The sequence below is a fragment of the Musa acuminata genome, chromosome BXJ1-7 (assembly GCF_036884655.1).
Source record: "Musa acuminata AAA Group cultivar baxijiao chromosome BXJ1-7, Cavendish_Baxijiao_AAA, whole genome shotgun sequence".
NCBI classification, from domain to species: Eukaryota; Viridiplantae; Streptophyta; class Magnoliopsida; order Zingiberales; family Musaceae; genus Musa; species Musa acuminata.
The window spans coordinates 3636486-3655163 of NC_088333.1; the positions used below are offsets into that span (position 1 = coordinate 3636486).

Genomic DNA, 18678 nt, shown 5'->3' on the forward strand with positions numbered 1-18678 from the left:
AAAGTGTGGATAGTAAGAGAAAATTGAAAAGAATAATATGATTACGAACAACAATACATGCCATTATTTCCTAACACCTTCGTGATTTATGAGATAAATGCAATTTATCTTCAAGGAAAAGAGCTTTTATCTAAACACAAAATGGTGGTTAATTTGGATCAAAAGGTGACTTGATTAGCAATCATTCTTCCTCGGAGTATATATTGTGATAGTTAAGATTTCGCTTTCCTTGAGAATGCTCCACCGAACAGTCAATCTTTCACTCTAATGGCAAAGGTGCCCATCCTTTTCATACAATGTAGTTGTGGATTGTCTTGATCCAAAATGCTGACCATGTAACTATAGATAATGCATGAATGAACCCCTTGACGTAAAAACGTTCCAAATCTTGTGGTAATCCGAAATTTGATTTGTTGTTGTTGTTCATCGCTCAAAATGACATGTAATAATACACTTTTGTGTATTATTAGACAGAAGTTACCCGAATCGTTTGATCATGATGGGGCACTGCAGTGGATGCTGATCGGATGCCAATGTGACTGATGACCGGGAGCTGACGTGGCTGACCATCGACATCACGGTTTGGAGTCTAACACAGAGACCTATGCTTGAAGTATGGAAAGCTTTGTGATCTATCTTTCTAGCCGTCACTGGTTTACCATCTACTGGAAATCCTTGTGGATCATGGTGGTTGATATGTAGTGTGATCTCCGAAGAGGTGCAATCCAAATCACGATGAGTTAGGTTCTCAGATTTGTGCTTGAACCACTGCATATTGATAGAAATGAAATACGAAGAAGAAGATTACGTTGAGTTTGAAACAATACTTTCTATTTATACATGTTAAAATGGAGGATTTTCCTGAAGAGATCTAGACTATTATTAAGACTATTATCACGAGAAATCATGACTGTTATCATTAATCATTGAAAATAGATTGAAAACATGCATACTTAACACCTCCAAAGACTTGTATTGCATTAAAACACCACCAGAAAAATATGTCAGATGGTGCTTCTTCTTCATTCACCTGACAGAAGTAGGTGTCCTTCACCGACATGCATTGACTCGAACATAACTTCAGCTTCACTTTTTGTTCAGAATGTCCTTCTTCCTTTAAATCGTGTGTCCTTAAGATTCTCCATCCATACTCCTGGTTTGTATCACAGATGCAACTTGCTGTTTGGGTCCTGTTGAGATGCACAGTCCTCAGTAGGAGAAGCTGATATCTCTCAGAAAAAGACAAAGTTCGATCGTCGGTATGCTGTAGCCAAGAACTTTTCTTCTGATGAAAGACTTGTACATGCAAACGTGGATGACCCTTTAGATATATGCTTTACTTCTGTTCTTGAGAGAATATTTGAGGACGAGAGCCCACCGTCTGTCGCTTGTCTCAGAAGTTTCTTCTTCCTCCACGCAAATTAATTAGCTGCAACTAAGTCACATCTTATGAAGAAGGTTCGGTGGTCAAGCAAGAAAGGAACTGCTGGTTTGGGGAAAGATAATAGGTAGGTGGATACAAACGTGCTCGATCGAATTCGTTCACGTAAATCTCACCACTCCCCTTATATGTCCCTCACGCCATGTTAGGTCATGTGAAGAAGACCGCCGAAGAGAGCAGCCAATGACAAGAGTTCCGTCCGTCTTCCTCTTCCTCCTCCTCGTCTTCCTAATTGTGCTGCATCAAAGCATGGCCGCCGCCCACCACCACCATCACAGTATCGTCAGCGAGACCTGCAAGCACAGCGCCAACGGCGACCCCAACGTGAACTACACCTTCTGCGTGGAGTCGCTGCAGTCCGTGTCCAAGAGCAAGCACGCGGACCTTCGCGGGCTCGCCATCATATCGGCGAGGCTGGCGAAGGCCGACGCGAAGCACGCCAAGTCGAGGGTGAAGACGCTGCTGAAGGCCAAGAAGATGAGCCGCTACAGGAAGTCCTGCTTGCAGACTTGCCGGGAGCTGTACTCCGACGCCATGGCAAGCCTCAGGGACTCCGTCAAGCTGATCAAGGCCGGTCGCTACGGCGACGCCAACGTGTATATAAGCAGCGCCGTGGATGCGCCCGGGGAGTGCGAGGACAGCTTCAAAGAGGGCAGCATCAAGTCGCCGCTGGTGAAGGAGAACCACGACCTATTCCAGCTTGCTGTCATCGCCCTCAGCATTACCTCTCGCCTCGGATGATCATATACATGTTCTTCTTGTTCTCACCATATATAGTATCCATCATGTACTTGTTGATCGATCTCAATCAATGCTTTCTTTTCCTTTTGTGTTTTTTGTTTGGGCTACAATAAATCTAGCAGATTTATACATTTGGGATCGATTCGAGAAGATCGCCACTAAATGCCGACGCATTGCAGGAAGCCAATCACTTTTTTATATATATTTCATCATCTCCTAAGACAAGTCGACTAACGAGACAACAGCTGACGTCGCGTCCTATCCTAAAAAATCTTGATTTGAGTGGTAGCTGACGCGATGGGAGGAGGCTCGCCCTGTATTGACCCGCACTACCAAGTCCACCACCCCTTCCACGAGACCGACGGGGGTAAAACTCCAGTTGTGGAGACTGATGAAGCCACTCAAAAAAGGATGAATGAAGGGGCTGTAGATTGGATCCTTGAAGTAACAAGGAAGAAAAGGGCCATCTCTGGAGGAGAGCGCAAAGTAGGAGTGGAGCAACTTGGGGTAAGAGAAAGAAACATTCTTCTGCGCAAGCATGCGTCACACTCCAAGCAAGAAAGGAAAAGAAGATAACAAGCAGCTGCAATATCTCTTCTGCGATGAACTGCACATATCAGGAGGGAATAGATGCCATCTCCAGTGATCAGAGATCACGAGCGAGGATGTGGTCCCTTTGGTCGGCTTCATCACCGACAACAATAAAACTATATATATATATATAATTAAAAATATATCGTTAACATGTATGTGAATACGATGTGACTCTGTATGTAAAAAGTAATTCGGGATAGAGTATAATTTCTCCGATCTTATTCCTACGTAAAGAGGTCGGAAGGGATTTCTCAAGCCAATCTCTCCGATATTTAAGTTAATACTCAATTACATAATTTTTTTTCCTAATCTGAAGTTAAAAATATATTTTTATATTAACCTAAAGGGGAAGAATATCTCATAAAAATTCATAAGGGTAAGCAGCTCATAATTATCCTGAATTATTTTTTGATCTTTCGAGAATATTAGTATAAATATTCTATAAGAGATTTAATTTGTAATCGACTCAAATTATCTTCTGATCTTTTGGAAATATTCCTATGAATATTTTGAGGGGAGATAGTAACTAACTTAAATTTTTAATCTTTCGAAAATATTCCTTTGAATATTGCACATGAAAGGTAACTCAGTAGCTCAATAACTGACTTGCCTTTTGGGCTTCTACCATAGTGGACAAGAAAATGTGCATGGTAAAAGATGATTGATTTTATATTTCATATATATATATATATATATATATATATATATATATATATATATATATATATTACAACAAATGTGAGCAAAATACACTATTTCCAAAATTTGTAAAAGTATTTATATAATTACTGTTTTCTACATTGTAGTCACGGACGGGCTTTACTGCCATGGAAGAGGCAGCCCAATAAACCACTCTAATAATATAGCACTGTGGAAAATACTATGGAAATCCAACTCATGGAATCCTTAAATTTCCAAATTATTAGTGGTCGAAAAGTTCATCAAAACTCAAGTTTCTTGTATCGTTTTGTTCATGATGTATCCACCAAAGCAACAGTGTCTGCAATCGAGGCATCTACCTCGTACATCCCAAGCTGCCTTCAGCATCGTTGTCTCATTAATCTTAGAGCCATACGCTCGTATCCAAAGGAGCAAACTTTAAGCAAAGGGCTCGAAATCTAATAGAGCTAATTCTCTTTTAGATAAGAAAGAGGGTTAATTATATTATTATTTTTATAATTAATTATTTTTAATATTTCGATTCCTATACATTGAAAAGTTATATTAAAATTTTTATACATATAAAAGTGAAACATTTAATTCTATTTCTCTTCATGTTATTGACTTTGTAGCCGAAAATATCGTATGTGCTATCACATGCAAAAAATTAATACTAAAATATGATTAAAAAATTAATTTCATAATGTTATTCTCACTTAGCCCTAACAAAAATCGAAGACCTAGAAAAATCGATACTTAGCCCTAAGGAAGAACTAAGACCTAGAAAAAACGTCATACATTAGTTCATCTACTGATCTCTTCTTACAAATGCTCAATACACCAAACACTGTGAAAGTTATATTATATATATATATATATATGTTATATATTGAATATATTTTATCTTGCAATATAATATTATACTTTATGTTCTATTGCAGAGAATGTTTTTTTTTCCTAACACAAGTTCTATGATTGAAGAGAAATTTAGTGTAGCTATTAAAATATAGAACCTATTCATATTTTTCTTTAAGATCTCTCTCATGATCTGTCTTTTTTTATCAGCTATCAGTATATATAAAATAGGGGTTACTGTGTAAAGTTGACTTCACACAGTATAAAGTCAAATTTATAAAATATATATCAAGAGCAGTTGAGTTCTACGATTGAAAATAAATTTAGTATAGCTATTAAATTCTAGATCTTTTCTTAATTGTAGATATCTCTCAAGATATGTCTTTTCTGTCATCTCCCATTATATATATATATATATATATATATATATATATATATATATATATATATATATATATATATATATATAAGTTATAATAGAAAATACAATGTAAAGTCAAAATTCACTTCATTTTTTTTAGAAAAAAAGGAAAAGGAAACAACTTCTTTATGTTTATTATGAATCATTTTATGAAAATAATTAGCTATTTATGCTTGCTACCATATGGGCTTAAGCATTTAGATGAGTTGACACTGGTTAAGAATCTTGTTCCTTGATGTTTATTAGATGTATCAGTTGCTGCTAGAAAGAATGAAGTATATGCCACCAGAGTCTCTCAGATTATGGTGTGTGAGCAAGAAACAAGTACTCCATGGAACCTGGAATCTACCCTAAAAAGCTTGAGATGAACTGAAGAACCAACCTACATTGATGCATGACTGTAAAGTATGGTGCAAACTCAAGCCACGATCCTGATACTGCTGAGAACTACGTGGTCTCCGATGTGGTAAGTTCTCTCTGTGATCCCCACTGTTTCTCCATTCGAGAGAATTCTAGGAGTCATGGGAAGATGAAACCCTAGGCATAGGATTGAAGTCAGACTACTAGAAAACTCGTGGCGGAGCGCGATTTTGTGGGTTGATGGACATAAACAAGCATTTAGATTGCAGCTTCGAGTACTAATCCATGCATGCAGTACACTGTTTCTCATCTACCCGTGTTCTTACACGTGAAAGAAACTAGGTGGCTGCGTCAACCAGGTTGTCTACTTGCAGATATATCTGAGACAAGAATCCGAAGTCAGCTACGTTTCATGGAAGTTGTCTTGCATGATTCCGAGGTGCTCGAAAGCCTAAAGCAGTGGACACCCTCGATTTGCGTCTTCAGAAGGCAACTTGAAATCACACAGATTGTTTGTTTAGATCTGATCTTGAAGTACTTGCTCTCACTATTTCTATTCTGCAGCGTATCAGTGTGCAGAGACTTGCTAATATACTGACCGAGGAGAATAGAATACTTTGCCTCCAACAATGTGGTCCGCGGGAGAGAAAAGATAGATTAGTGAAGGTGGATTCCTTAAATATGTCAGATATCATAAAGCTAGATGACATGACTTCGAAGCTAACCACAAGCACATGGTAAGATGTGATCAGGGTTCAAGTAGTTCCTGGATTCGCAGCTTTTAAATGCTTTGGTCTCGGTTCAGAATCATGCATTAGCTGCACAACCCTCCTCAACCGTATGAGCTTCTAATTTGTTCTTGTGGTAGTTTGTTGATCTGCAAGTGTTGATAGATGATATCTTGAAATTGATAGTAGACATTAGATTTGATGTCTGTATCATGGTTGTAGAGTATTGAATCTACGAGCTCTGGTAATTTTCTTGGGATGGCTATATGCAGACATTCTGCTCTTCTCCTTGAACAGGTCTCAAGGTTTTGGTAATGGAGGCACCCAGAGGGAAGTTAAGACTGGGGAAAGCTCCACTGGATTCTTCACTGTCCTCTTTCATGGTGAGACTCTCTTTTTGTAGTAGTAGTAGTAGTAGTGGTAGTAATGTTTCAGATGAGTACATCAATGAAGGAAAATAAGCTTCAATTATTGGAGGTAATTACAGTACATCTTATTTTAACTTGGAGCTGTCCTTTCTTCAAAGAAGGAAAAGATGGAGAAGATACGTGATCCGAGATATGTGGAACTCTCTAAGAACAAAGGCAAGTCAGCAGTTCATCATTCCCCGAAGCAACAGGCTATGGACTTCCTCCCCCTATCTTCGATCCCATCCTCCTCCGATAATACCCTTCACTTATTCTGCACAAATGTAAGATCGATTTCTTCACTGAGATTATACTGCTGGTAGTTCGACTTGAACACCAGAAGGCTTTCTATTTCTAAGTTGTCAGCTTTGTTGCTGGTAATTGCTCATACTTTTATGCAACCAGAATTATTTCGAACATTTGGATGTTGATGGAAATCACCTCTTTTCCTTGTCTGATTTATTGTTGAAATCTGATGCAGGGCCTGCTGTCATGCTTTGATCAGGATGTCCAAATCGTGAAGCATGACGAAGAGATGGAAGAACAGAAAGACAAGGACATGGCCCAGTTTGAGATGTGCTCGAGAATGAGAAGAGCCCAAACATGGGTAGTAGTAGTAGTAGTAGTAATAGTCTATCAAGCCTTCCCTTCGCCTTGCTACTTTTAGAGGTCTCATTCTTCGTCTTCCTTTGTGGATTCCCAGTTGCATAAATGGTACAAGAAGGTGAACTGGAACCAACAAGAAGTAGGCATCCTATCGAGGGTTCTTCTCATGGTGAAGAGGAAAGAGGTAGTGAGACTACGGACGTCCAAAGCAAACGCAGCCTTGCAGGTCACCGGAGTCGCTGCCGCAATTGCCGGCGTTGCAGCTGCTGGCAGCTTGAAAAGGAGCATGCACGAGGAGAGCAATGGAAGTGGAGGAAATATGGACGACAGTGCACTGAGCAGAGTTGTTGCCTCCGCTGCTGCGTTGGTGGCCACTGTTTGCGCTGAGGCGGCAGAATCCGTCGGCGCAAGCAAAGCCCACGTCGCTGCAGTCATCAGCTCTGGCATTGCAACTCAATCTTCGGCTGACATTGCTGCTCTGACCTCCATGGCTGCAACAAGTAAAGAACAAGCACTAAGTATACTTTGTTCTTCGATTGCTATCTTATACTGCTCGTCCACCACGCTCTCTTTTTCCTTGAATCATCAACTTGAAGTTCCGGCAGTTTGGATCCATTTCCTTGAATCATCAACTTGACTTTTATGATGATTTGTCATTTGACATCAAGCACTAAACGATGTTTGCAGGTTTAAGAGAAGATTCATCTGTAAATCTAACAGCAGAGAACAAAAAACATGTTTCAGAGGAGCAGAAAATGCTTGGAAGAGGTGCATTGCTACCCGTTCAAATCCAAACAGGTAAGGATGGATGTTATTATATCCTCTCCTCTAAACCTTCTTCCTCCTTTCCTCGTATGATCTCTTAGCACTACACTGAATTAATCGCATTGCATAAGTTGCAGGAAAATTTGAGCACAGAATCGTGTCAATCTTTTGCAAGCATGACAAGTTGGTACTAAAGCTGGGGAAGAAGCATCTCCGGGGAGCATTTACAACATACAAGGAATGTAAGATCACATGCATGCACTTCCAAGTTCTATCTGACAGAAATATAATGCCTTGATCTTGATCTCTTGAAACTATATTTTGCAGATGGGATTGTTGATGCAGTAGATGGTAGAAAAGGTGGTGGCTTTGATTCAAGTGCACATGCTTCCCACATCATAGCTCTTTGTACCACCGAAGGAATCATCAAGTTGAGCTTCAAAGACAGCAAGCAATGCAGAGTTTGGAGGTCATCTATCTCCCACCTATTATATAAACTATAAAGTCACGAACAAGTGAAGGAAAAAGCTACAAAAAAGTGAGGTTTTGCCTGATCATATGGTCGATCGTGAACAGGAAGAAGAACGCGGTGTTGCTTCTGGTTTTTACTGTTCCTGTTTTAGAGTCAGCAAATCTGCATGCAGCATTGTATTGTTTCTGCGTGCTTCTATGTATTCATGTTAACTATGAAAAGGAAAACAAATTAGGATGGCTTCATCACATGATGATGCAGAATGGAACAGAGAACGAAATCAAATGATTCTTTACAGACTCAGTCAGAAGAATTGGCAGAAAGTATACATATCCATGCACTAGTGGTGAGCGTCTTCTTCTTGGCAAAACTTGGTGTACTCCTTGGAGCTCCTCAGAGAATTCAACTCTGAGGAGGGGGAGGGAGGGCTACTGGGTCGAACCTTGATCATCCATCCGTCTTCGTATGGGCTCGAATTGATCTAAACAAGAAAAGATAGCGGATCTGAAGATTCATAAGGTGAAGAAAGGAAACTTAGTTTGGTGAATTACCACCAGACCGGGTGTCTCGGTTAGCTTCGTGGTCACTTCAATTACTTCACCGGAGACGGAGGAGTTCACAGCTCCAAAGCTGCCTCCTTTGGTCACTGCACTACCGGATTCCGGCAGCTCCACGACGGCACTGTGATACATGTTTGGCTCAGTCGACTATGTCAGAATTTGGTTCTTCTCACTGTGGCAGATATTACAAAGAAAATAAAAAGTTAATATTTATTTTTCTTTGTCAAAAAGAATGAGAATTTGAGGATTTAAGATTATGACTTCACATTGTTTCAAGATCATAAAGTATTTAGAATAAAGATCAAACAAGGATGGGAACCCAAAAACAAATTAGAACTCATAAGAATAAAATCTTCTTATATCAAAAGTTATGATTCATTTAAGTGTAGAAAAATTAAACAATACTTGTTGGTAATTTTTTTTCCTAAATAAAAGAAGATAATTTTTCCATTTTTTTATAAATTCTTCCATGCATAATTTAGCATTAAGTAAAAAATGATGAAAAATGAAAAAAAAAAACATTTTAGGTTTTGGTTAAAGAAAAAATTATCTCAATAATTTTAATAATAATAATAATAATGATTATTATTATGTTCAATATATTATTACATTTAATAACTTGATCAGTTCTAAGCGTTTTGGATACAAAGAAATCAAGGCCGTTCATCAGGTATATCTTCCTTCACGAAGCTTGACGCAGATTGCCTGTATTTATCTTCTCCGCAAGCGTGACTCCTCGTTCGCACTGCCAAAAGAAACTCGTGCCTTGGAGAGTTGCTCGCTCTCTCTCCCTCTCGCACGATCTCGATCTCAAAGTCACGAAGACGCGATTCTCCTCCTCTTCTCTCTCCAGATCGAAGTTCTTTTTCCTTCGAAAGGTACGATTAATCTGACTACAGGGTGGGTCGATTTGACTACTTTGTTGGAGAATAGTCGCGTTCTGTTATCTCAGTTAGCATTTCTTTGAAGAAGGACTCGAGTGGATGTTATGCTTGTGTCGATCTGATGATGTGCAATGGGTCCGGTGGGGATTATTGTTTGGTCGTGTGCTTTTCTTGGAGAAAGAGTGCGAGTCCTTTCAAGATTTGGAGTTGGTTTCTTGTGGTTTGCGTTCTTAGGGTTTTGGAGTCGAGGGTTTGAGGCTGATGGACTGATTGATCTTACTAGGGTCTGATGGTGTGCAATGAGTTGGGTGGAGATTATTAGGCGGTCATGTGCTTTTCTTGGAAAAAGAGTGCGAGTCCTTTCAAGAATTGGAGCTGATTGCTTGTCGGGGTTTACATTCTTAGGGTTTTGGAGTCGAGGGTGTTTGAGGCTGATGTTCCGATCGATTTTACTGGGGATTGAGACGGATGAATTGGAAGATGATTTTAGGGTAGAAAAAGACCATGAACGAACTCGATATGTTTTCTTTGCCGTTATTACCATTTGTGTAAGTCGATTGGCTTTGGATGATGAGGTTTATGTTGGGTGCATCATACCATGGTTATATGACAACAAAGTGATTTTTGGCTCTTTTTTTCTTGGTTGTGTGTAGTCGGATTTGTGATTCAGTGTAGAAGGATGCAGAATTTGAAGTTCGTCGGTGAGCCACTGTAATTTTGGTTTTAGCGCCATCCTTGAACTTTGCGATGGTTGTTGAACACAGGTTTTCGATAGCCTGGGGTTCTTCCCAGATTATATATATATATATATATATATATATGCAATTTCTTTTACTCTAAGGCATTTTCATCTTTTAAAAAAATTATTAAAGTTAATCATGTATCAGTTAACATGTGGTTACCTGCCAGCCTCATGTTTATTCTTTATTATTTTTCCTTCTATTTGTTCCTGTTGTTTTTCTAATTTGTTCTTTCATGACATAGACACATTGTTACTGATAAAATTTTGTATACGGTTTCAGAATGCTTAGTTTCAAATACACTCCATCAATTTTGTCAGGAGGAGTGGCCAGGACAACTTTTCCTCAGAAAACTTGCCATATAGTGGTGAGTTTACTGTAAAGTCTAGAGCAAATAAGTTTTTATGTATTGGCAGGTATCTTCTAATTGATTATTACAGATTATGTCTGTCCCAGAATTCCAACTATGTGTGTCAGTTTATCTATCTAGAATTTTCTTTCTATTAGTCCAGCAATACATAAAATTTTTGTAATTACTTTGAGAAAAACTTGTCTTATGTTTAAAGGACCATTTTCTCTTCAGTTATCTTTTCTAATGCTTCTAGAATTCTACTGTGGGTGTTGTCTGTATATGGAATCACAGATGTGCTATTGTCTAGCCAATGTATGACAATACTTCGAAGAAAGTACCAGTAACCCTTTTTAATCGATCATAACATGTCTTGCATGTTCTTTATTTTCATTTCGGGCACTCTCTTGAGCTTATGATGTGTAATACTCCATTCAATGATTAAAAAATGATGTTTATATAGGCATAACTATTCCCCCTATTTTGTGCTTTATTCCTCTATTGTCATGTTGTGCTTTTACTAGTCTAATATCACGATACATAATTTATGTTGAAGACTGTGGGTTGTTGGAGAAAATCCTATGTTCAAAAAATAATTGCTTTTCATTACATAGTATATCCAAGAGAAAAATTGTAACTACAAAACTGAGATGCTTTCCATACATTAGGCAAGAAATGGGTCTAATTATTGACTTGGGACTCCAATGAATCCTAGTATCTAAGAGGACTAATTACATATTATCCCTTGTAGTTAGACTCCTTAGCATCCTAGTCCCTAGACTTAAAAAATTTACATTAGAATCTCTATAGTTATGAATGTGAAACATCTAGCTCCATTTTTCTTAACATTGTCAGTTTTACTAACGGAAATATAAAAACAAAGGTCATATTGCTAATTTTAATGTTCCTATTAGTGGTGACAGACAACGTTGATTGTGGTGGACGGTGGCATTGTTGTGGATGAAGAGAGCAGCGACGAGACGTTAGGGCCGCTTAACAACTATGTCGATGCTGACGCAGATGCAGAGCAGCGAAAAGACTGCTTGGGTGGTTATTGTGGATGAGAAGAGTGATGACAAGAGACGAGGGCAGCTCTACATCTGCGTTGACGTTGACACAGTTGTCAAGCTGCTCTTTCGTCGCTCTACATTCGCGTTGGCATCGACGCAGATGCAAAGCGACCCTCACCTCTCGCAGATGCAAAGTAGCTCTCACCTTTAGCTGTCGCTCTCCTCATCCGTAACAACCACCCGAGTGGCCCTTTCACCGCTTTGCATCTACGTCGGCGTTGATGCAGATGTCGAGTGGCCCTCACCTCTCGTTGTTGCTCTTCTTATCCACAACAGTCACTCGAGCGGCCCTTTCTTCGCTCTGCATCTATATCATCATCCATGCAGTTGCTAAGCAGTGAAAGGGTCATCGATGCAGTTGTCGAATGTCCCTCACCTCTTGTCATCGATCTCCTCATCCACAACAGTCACCCGTGGCCTCAGCAGCGTCACCGTCTGTCACCACCAATTGGAACATTAAAAATATATTTTTACCTTTTGCTTTCATGTTTTCGAAGGTAAAACCGACGACATTAGGATAAATTGAGCTAGATGTTTCACTTATTAACTATAGGGATTCCAATGTAAATTTTTTAAGTTTAGGGACCGGGATGTTAAAGAGGTTTAATTACAAGAGATAATTTGTAATTAGCCCTATCTAAGACACTACTTTGTTTGGGTTTATTGATGTTGAAAGTTTTGTCTTCATCCTCTAATGGAAATTAATGTAGTTTATAGTCTGCTGAAATGCTTTATTAACCTTGCAATGAAACTACAATTTCCTTTATTTTGCCTTTGAATTCTGATCATCATACTAGTTGCTTTTGTTACTTTCAAAAATCATATAATTTATAACTTTCTGAATCTTAGTTATTTTCATCATAGTTCGAGATATCACTTTATTCCAATTGCAATTGCTTGATCTATTTTGTGTATCAACCCAACACAATCAAATTTTGTCTGATTTCTCAGCCATGTAGTAAAAAATCATTTAGAATTGGTAAAAATCAACTGAAGTTGAATGGAAGTTGCAAAATTTGTTCAATTGTAGCAGATTTAATTGTCTCAAAAAAAGAAAAGAGGGCAGGAGTGGAAGTAGATTTATATTTGCCATAGGTGGTAGCCATAAGAGGGGAGATATTGAAGAAGAGAGAGAAAAGTAAGAAAAACATAGGGACATATGACTATGATTGTAAAATAGAGAAACACTGCTACTATTGCATTTGTTATTTGCTGCTATTGTATTTGTCATTGGTCATTGCACAAGATAGAGGGGAATGCTATAGGGAAAGATGCAGTTAGGGATAGCTTTTTAACTTCTTTATGAAATAAGAATGACAACAAACAAGGGGATGCCATGACATTTGGGAATAATTTCAAATCCTTGGTGACGTCTTCAAAAAATAAATTATTTGTATCTGAATTACTTACCTAGCACCTCATAATGGGGGCTGTCACCTATCTTCAGAGCTGTAGTTGGACAAATTTTGGTTTATCTTTTTGACATGATTATTTAATGATATATTTAATTTTATTTTAAAAAAAAATATATTCTATATTTATTTTTTTAATGAATGTTACTATATTTTGTATTTTGTTTCCATATGTCTTTTAAGAGTTTGATATTTAATAGAATGCGTAGCTAGACTAGAAACACACACACATATATATATATATATATACTTTTATGTATTTTTATTTTTTGGTTGACCCCGATCCTGCTGATCTGATTGACTAATTTCACTAATCTCGATCATATTGATCTAGTTGATCCTGGGCTTGTGATTGATTTATGTTGAAATTATATTGGGGTGTAAGATTTTCCTTCCCTAACTAGAACTGTTGATTCCGTGGTTTCTTTCATCAAACCCCAGAAATTAATCGCAAGTACTACGAACAGATTTTTCTGGATGGCAACCTCAAAAGCTCAATCATCAGCAAGGTTTATCCAATCACCCTCGTGCTGCAGTATATTTGATTGGTTATCAGCTTACTCAGGCATCTAGTTAACTTGAAAGCTTTCTTTGTTGCACCAGAGGAATTGGCTACCCCATGATTTTCATAAGAGATAATTATAGTAAATATGATTTGAAGCTCAGGTATTAGAGAACTAGATTGTCCGTGTAACATTTACAGCTACACTACTATTTATATCTGGCATCACAGGATATCTAAACCTCCAGCAGAACCTGCAACAATCATCATCCAGTATACCATCTCCGATTGGCAAGTAAATATTTTACAAGCATTTTTCTAACTCTCGGGCATATCCCTTAGAACCTCATTTTATCTCTATGTATGTTACACCTATTGTAAATATTAGTAATCCTCTCAATGCTTCACTTAGGACGGATGATGTATGCTCATAAATGGTTATACTAGATAACCTGCTCACATATTCAAAATTGTGACAGTTCCAGAGTTTATGACTTGTAGATAGACACATTTTTATTTGCTATTAATTTTAATGTCTAACAATTCTGTTATCACCCAGTTTTAGAATTTTATACTGTCATGATACAGTGGTGTGTTGCCTTGGTAGCAAATTCACGAAAGATTTTTGATAATGCATAAGCATGCTGATGTGTGCATAAAATTACAAATCTTTAACTTGTCTTGCAATGTTACCACTGTGCCAGGTTTGTGAAGCAAGAGGCCCTAGACCCAGATTTCCTCGTGTATGGAAAACTAGAAAGAGAATTGGGACTATTTCCAAGTCACAGAAGCTTGTTGAATGTGTAAGATTATTTTTTCCCTTTCGTTGCAGCACTATAGCAATCATGGATGTGTGTTGAATTGTCTTGCACTTTAGCAATTATTTTTTCCCTTGCAATCTTTGACAGTCTTGCATGAACGCATGTATGTTTTGAATTGTGTTTACCAAGTCATCTCTTATGCTTATGGGCCCCCTTCTCTAGTAACTTGCATAAAAAGATAATATTTTTTTTTTTTTTTTTTGTAGATAAAAGGATTATCAAACGTGAAGGAAGAAGTTTATGGAGCACTTGATTCGTTCGTTGCCTGGGAGTTGGAGTTTCCACTGATAGTGGTGAAGAAGACATTAAAGACATTCGAGATTGAAAGGGAATGGAAAAGAATAATTCAGGTACTGCAAAGTATTATTCTTAGTGGAGTTTCTATTTTCTTTGTTTTGTGAAATCATAACTTTTATGCTATAATAGGTGGTCAAATGGATGTTCAGCAAGGGTCAAGGAAAGACCATGGGAACCTACTACACGTTGTTAAATGCTTTAGCTGAGGATGGACGACTTGAGGAGGCAGAGGAACTTTGGATGAAAATATTTTCAGAGAATTTGGAAAATTTGCCTCGTGTGTTCTTCATGAAGATGATGTCAATATACTACGACCAAGGCATGTATGAAAAGATGTTCGAGGTAAATGCAAGTCCCTTTGCTCTATGTCCTGTGTCCTCTTTGTGCTTATGTTGGCCATTTTCTCTTAGCTTACCTGCACAGCATGCTATTCCTGATACATTTTTGACAAGAGAGTGTTTGTTGATAAGAGACATGCTATTCATTTTTCTTTATCCAACATGCTGATTTGATCACTTTATGTAGGTTTTTGCTGACATGGAGGAACTGGGAATTAGGCCAGATATGTCAATCGTCAACAAGCTAGGTGATGTCTTTCAGAAATTAGGTATGTTGGACAAGTATGATAAATTGAAGAGCAAATATCCTCCGCCCACATGGGAGTATCCGTACATCAAGGGGAAACGTGTTAGGATTCATGCAAACCAAATACAGGGATCAAATGTAGAAATCTCATGACAACACATACAGAGTGCAAAGTTCTGATATATATTCAGCATGGCCTGGAATTGGAATTGGAATATTTGGAAGATTATCTGTGCATGGCTTGATGTCAGTATTTATATCAGTATTTTTGTTTTGTCCAAAAGGTGTCAAAATTATGGATGACACTAATTGACTGGCTTCCTTTTGTGCTTGGACGCCTTAGGGGTGTCAATTTCAATGAGTTGCGAGGCACAATTCAAGAGAAGTTATTTGCCTCATTTTTTATTTCTTGTAACATACTCGAGATTCTCTTGATTTGATCAATAGCTCATGTTTCCCGGCGTTGTGACAGCTATTTATTGGATACCAGCTGCAACCTGGCCAAATCCATGGTAGAAGTCCCTCGTTACCTCAAGTTAAAAAAAAAAAAAAAAAAGCCTGCAAACAATCTTTCATATTCTGTACATTAGACAGAAGGTTGTCTGCAGCCGGCGAACAATCTCCACACTGCTTGCAAACCTAGAGAGGCCAGTATGACTTTCATCAATCGAACATGTTACATGCTAACCTAGAGAACAGTGGTTAGTTGAACTTAGACAAAACATGATACAAAAAGGGGTGCGACGCTAACCAAATAGTTATCTGACTCTGTAAGAGTGCTGATGGTCATGATAAAAATAGTTATATGAAAACAGTTATATTTAACAAATTTAATCACAGTTGGATCGGATACAAAACACATTCAGAACAACAAACAAACATGAAATGGAGGAAAATGACTAAATCGACAAATTATTGAAGAGTGAACAATCTAATCCATTAGGTAGATGGCACAATGTTTTGGTCTGACAAGATAATACATTATTCAGCCACTATATTTCAGCAAACAAACAATGAAGTCAGAATATATTCGATTGGAAAACAGTATCAGTCTGTATTTCACTCGAATATCAATCTTAAACCAGTGCCAAGACACATTTACATGAGAGCCAAAGCACATGTGGCCCAGTATGATATGACAGCGTGCAAGCCATATGCCATGCCTCACACAACATGTCATGAGTATTGCATTCAATACCACCCTTGGTTCCGCAAGACCAATATCTTCCCCTCCCTAGATGGATCTAGGTTCCACTCTATAATAGGATGTCTCCAGTGTTATGTGCAGGAATCATAGTACCAAGTTTTCTGTTGGTTCAGGTCTACTCTGATCCATATTTAATTTTATTATGAGCTAGGTCATTTCACCAGATCAAAAACTTAATCCTTATCTATTTCAAAATATCTCGGATAAAAACCAATTCATTCAGAGTCTTTTTAAGTCCTAACATCACTAACTTATAACATCCTGCAAATTCATGATTTTGAGTAGTTTTGGTCCGGCATTATTTTATTATCCACGTCCTTGATTCCATTATCATGAAATATACATCAATGATTAAACTATAGGTCCAAACATCTCTTTTTTTCTATTGGAAGCATAATCCTATGAACACCCAAGATAAGCTTCCTTGGTGCAAGGTGTTTGCTAATAGAATTATCTTGCTTCACAATAGTTGAGTTGAAACAAATTCTTCCCCAAGTTTTCTGGTTATACAGAATACCAAATTTCTCAGTAACCTATTTTCATTTTTACCAATATTTTTTTCTGCTGAAAATGACTGGTTTTAGATTTTTCAAACCCTGCTTTAATAAATATGACAACCACACTGTCATAAGCATATCATGACTTCATCAAATTGAACTCTATTTGACAACCCACGCTATTGGTACCACCCATCCTAACCATCCGAAATTCTAAGGGCACAAGAAGACCCAAAAAGGAGTCAAAGCACTCGTTGACATATTTGGTAATTTCATTTTCCAAACTAATAATGTATACTATATTTGATTGACACCGAGAAGCACGTTCTATTGAAGACGTAAAAGATCAGCTATCAACAGTATACAACTTGGTTAGCATTACTCGTTGGGCTAATTATAGATTATTAGATTCTTGTAGACTTAAAAAATTTATGTTAAAATCCATAATAATCACTTATGACCCATAGCGACGATACCATATATCATCATTGATATCTTCTATTATTATCAATTAAAATATTAAAAAAAAAATTTATTTTTTTTTTAATGTTTCCAATAAAATCGATGGTGTTAAGGTAAATGAATATAGATATTTAACTATAAAAATTTTTAATATAATTTTTTAAATCTAAAAATTATAATACTAATGACATCTAACTAAATAAAAAAATTATAATTAATCCTTACTCACCATCTACGGATCCAACCACTTCTTACTCGTCATCTTGTCTTAAAAAGTCTTGCCCACCAAGTCCAAATATATGACAGATTACCTGTTCTATTCTCACCCGTAACATGGGAAAAATCTAAAGCTACAGAAGAACGAGGTCACTATGTACCCATTTCTTTAATCGAACTACTTGTCCAAAAGACAGTACCAAAAGTTCAAACAACCGCATCATTGACGCAACTAATTTGACATTTGGGACTCCCTAACCAAAAACAGGTAGTAGAGGAAACATAACACGTACGTCGGAAAAACGGAACAGATGTGGAGTAAGAGTCTAGATGGAGAAATCCACACCTTCTGAAGGCTCCCCGAATTAATGTCGGTGAACGTAAATAAAAAAAAATCCACAATATAAGAAAAAAGAGAAGAAAATATTGATCGATTCGTTAAAAACCAAAGAACTAAGTGTTTCAAGAGTTACGTCGTGTGTTTGGATGTGATAGAAGCTGGGCTCATGACGGCAGACGAGGAGATCGATGGCTTTCATGTTCTTGATTTCATGGTTGACGAAGTAATGAAAAGAATCGATGGGTTGCTTCACCAGCCCTCGCACCTGCACCCAAGAACCATCCACCACGAGACCTTTTCAAGCATCTCAAAACGGAAAGACCAAAGATCGAACCAAGATCAAGATCGAGGGAAGGTTGTGCACCCTCGAGACGGAAGATCGAACCAAGATCAAGATCGAGGGAAAGTTGTGTACCCTCAAGAAGGCGGCGCGGAGCTGGATCTTGTCGATGGCTGATTTGACGGGCGCCGCGAGGGATTTGGTGGTCACAACCGAGCTTCGAAAGGAGAAAGATGGATCCTAAGATCGAACAAGGGCAATCGACGTTCTTCTTTCTTGTTTCTTGAAAGAGATCGAATTAGTGGAAATTTGAGGCGATGGAATCGCCCTCTCGTCGGACGATCTCCGTCGCGCTGTCTCGATCGCTCAACGAAGAGATGCATCGTCGTCCGAGGGAAATAACCGA

At 37.9% G+C, this 18678-nt stretch overlaps 2 protein-coding genes and 1 long non-coding RNA gene across 5 annotated transcripts; 2 read left to right on the forward strand and 1 right to left on the reverse strand.

Annotated features, from left to right (window-relative positions):
* Window positions 1–1534: 1534 nt before the first annotated feature.
* On the forward strand, window positions 1535–2269 carry LOC135679853 (putative invertase inhibitor). The gene has a single exon (XM_065193836.1). The coding sequence runs from the start codon at window positions 1625–1627 to the stop codon at window positions 2180–2182; it is 558 nt and encodes a 185-aa protein (XP_065049908.1). The 5' UTR covers window positions 1535–1624; the 3' UTR covers window positions 2183–2269.
* Window positions 2270–9338: 7069 nt separating this feature from the next.
* LOC135678283 (pentatricopeptide repeat-containing protein At4g21190-like) lies at window positions 9339–15675 on the forward strand. Of its 2 annotated transcripts, XM_065190885.1 has the most exons (6): window positions 9339–9488; window positions 10517–10601; window positions 14272–14370; window positions 14595–14738; window positions 14815–15027; window positions 15211–15675. In XM_065190885.1, the coding sequence occupies exons 2-6, from the start codon at window positions 10518–10520 to the stop codon at window positions 15421–15423; spliced, it is 753 nt and encodes a 250-aa protein (XP_065046957.1). In that variant the 5' UTR covers window positions 9339–9488; window position 10517; the 3' UTR covers window positions 15424–15675. The 2 variants fall into 2 exon arrangements, with proteins under 2 accessions (XP_065046957.1, XP_065046958.1); XM_065190886.1 differs by lacking the exons at window positions 9339–9488; window positions 10517–10601 and adding an exon at window positions 10624–10650.
* On the reverse strand, window positions 15628–18676 carry LOC135678284 (uncharacterized). 2 transcript variants are annotated; one of them, XR_010514889.1, is made up of 4 exons: window positions 18408–18676; window positions 18126–18257; window positions 15856–15909; window positions 15628–15767 (listed from the first exon to the last, which is right to left on the reverse strand). It is a non-coding gene; the product is annotated as an uncharacterized LOC135678284 (long non-coding RNA). The 2 variants fall into 2 exon arrangements; XR_010514888.1 differs by having other exon boundaries at window positions 15727–15909.
* Window positions 18677–18678: the final 2 nt, after the last annotated feature.

Coding starts and splice junctions, on each gene's coding strand:
- LOC135679853 (XM_065193836.1), top strand. CDS start 1,625: ATGACAAGAGTTCCGTCCGTCTTCCTCTTCCTCCTCCTCGTCTTCCTA.
- LOC135678283 (XM_065190885.1), top strand. CDS start 10,518: ATGCTTAGTTTCAAATACACTCCATCAATTTTGTCAGGAGGAGTGGCC. Junction 10,602..14,271: donor AGAAAACTTGCCATATAGTG/GTGAGTTTACTG, acceptor CCACTGTGCCAG/GTTTGTGAAGCAAGAGGCCC. Junction 14,371..14,594: donor CACAGAAGCTTGTTGAATGT/GTAAGATTATTT, acceptor TTTTTTTTGTAG/ATAAAAGGATTATCAAACGT.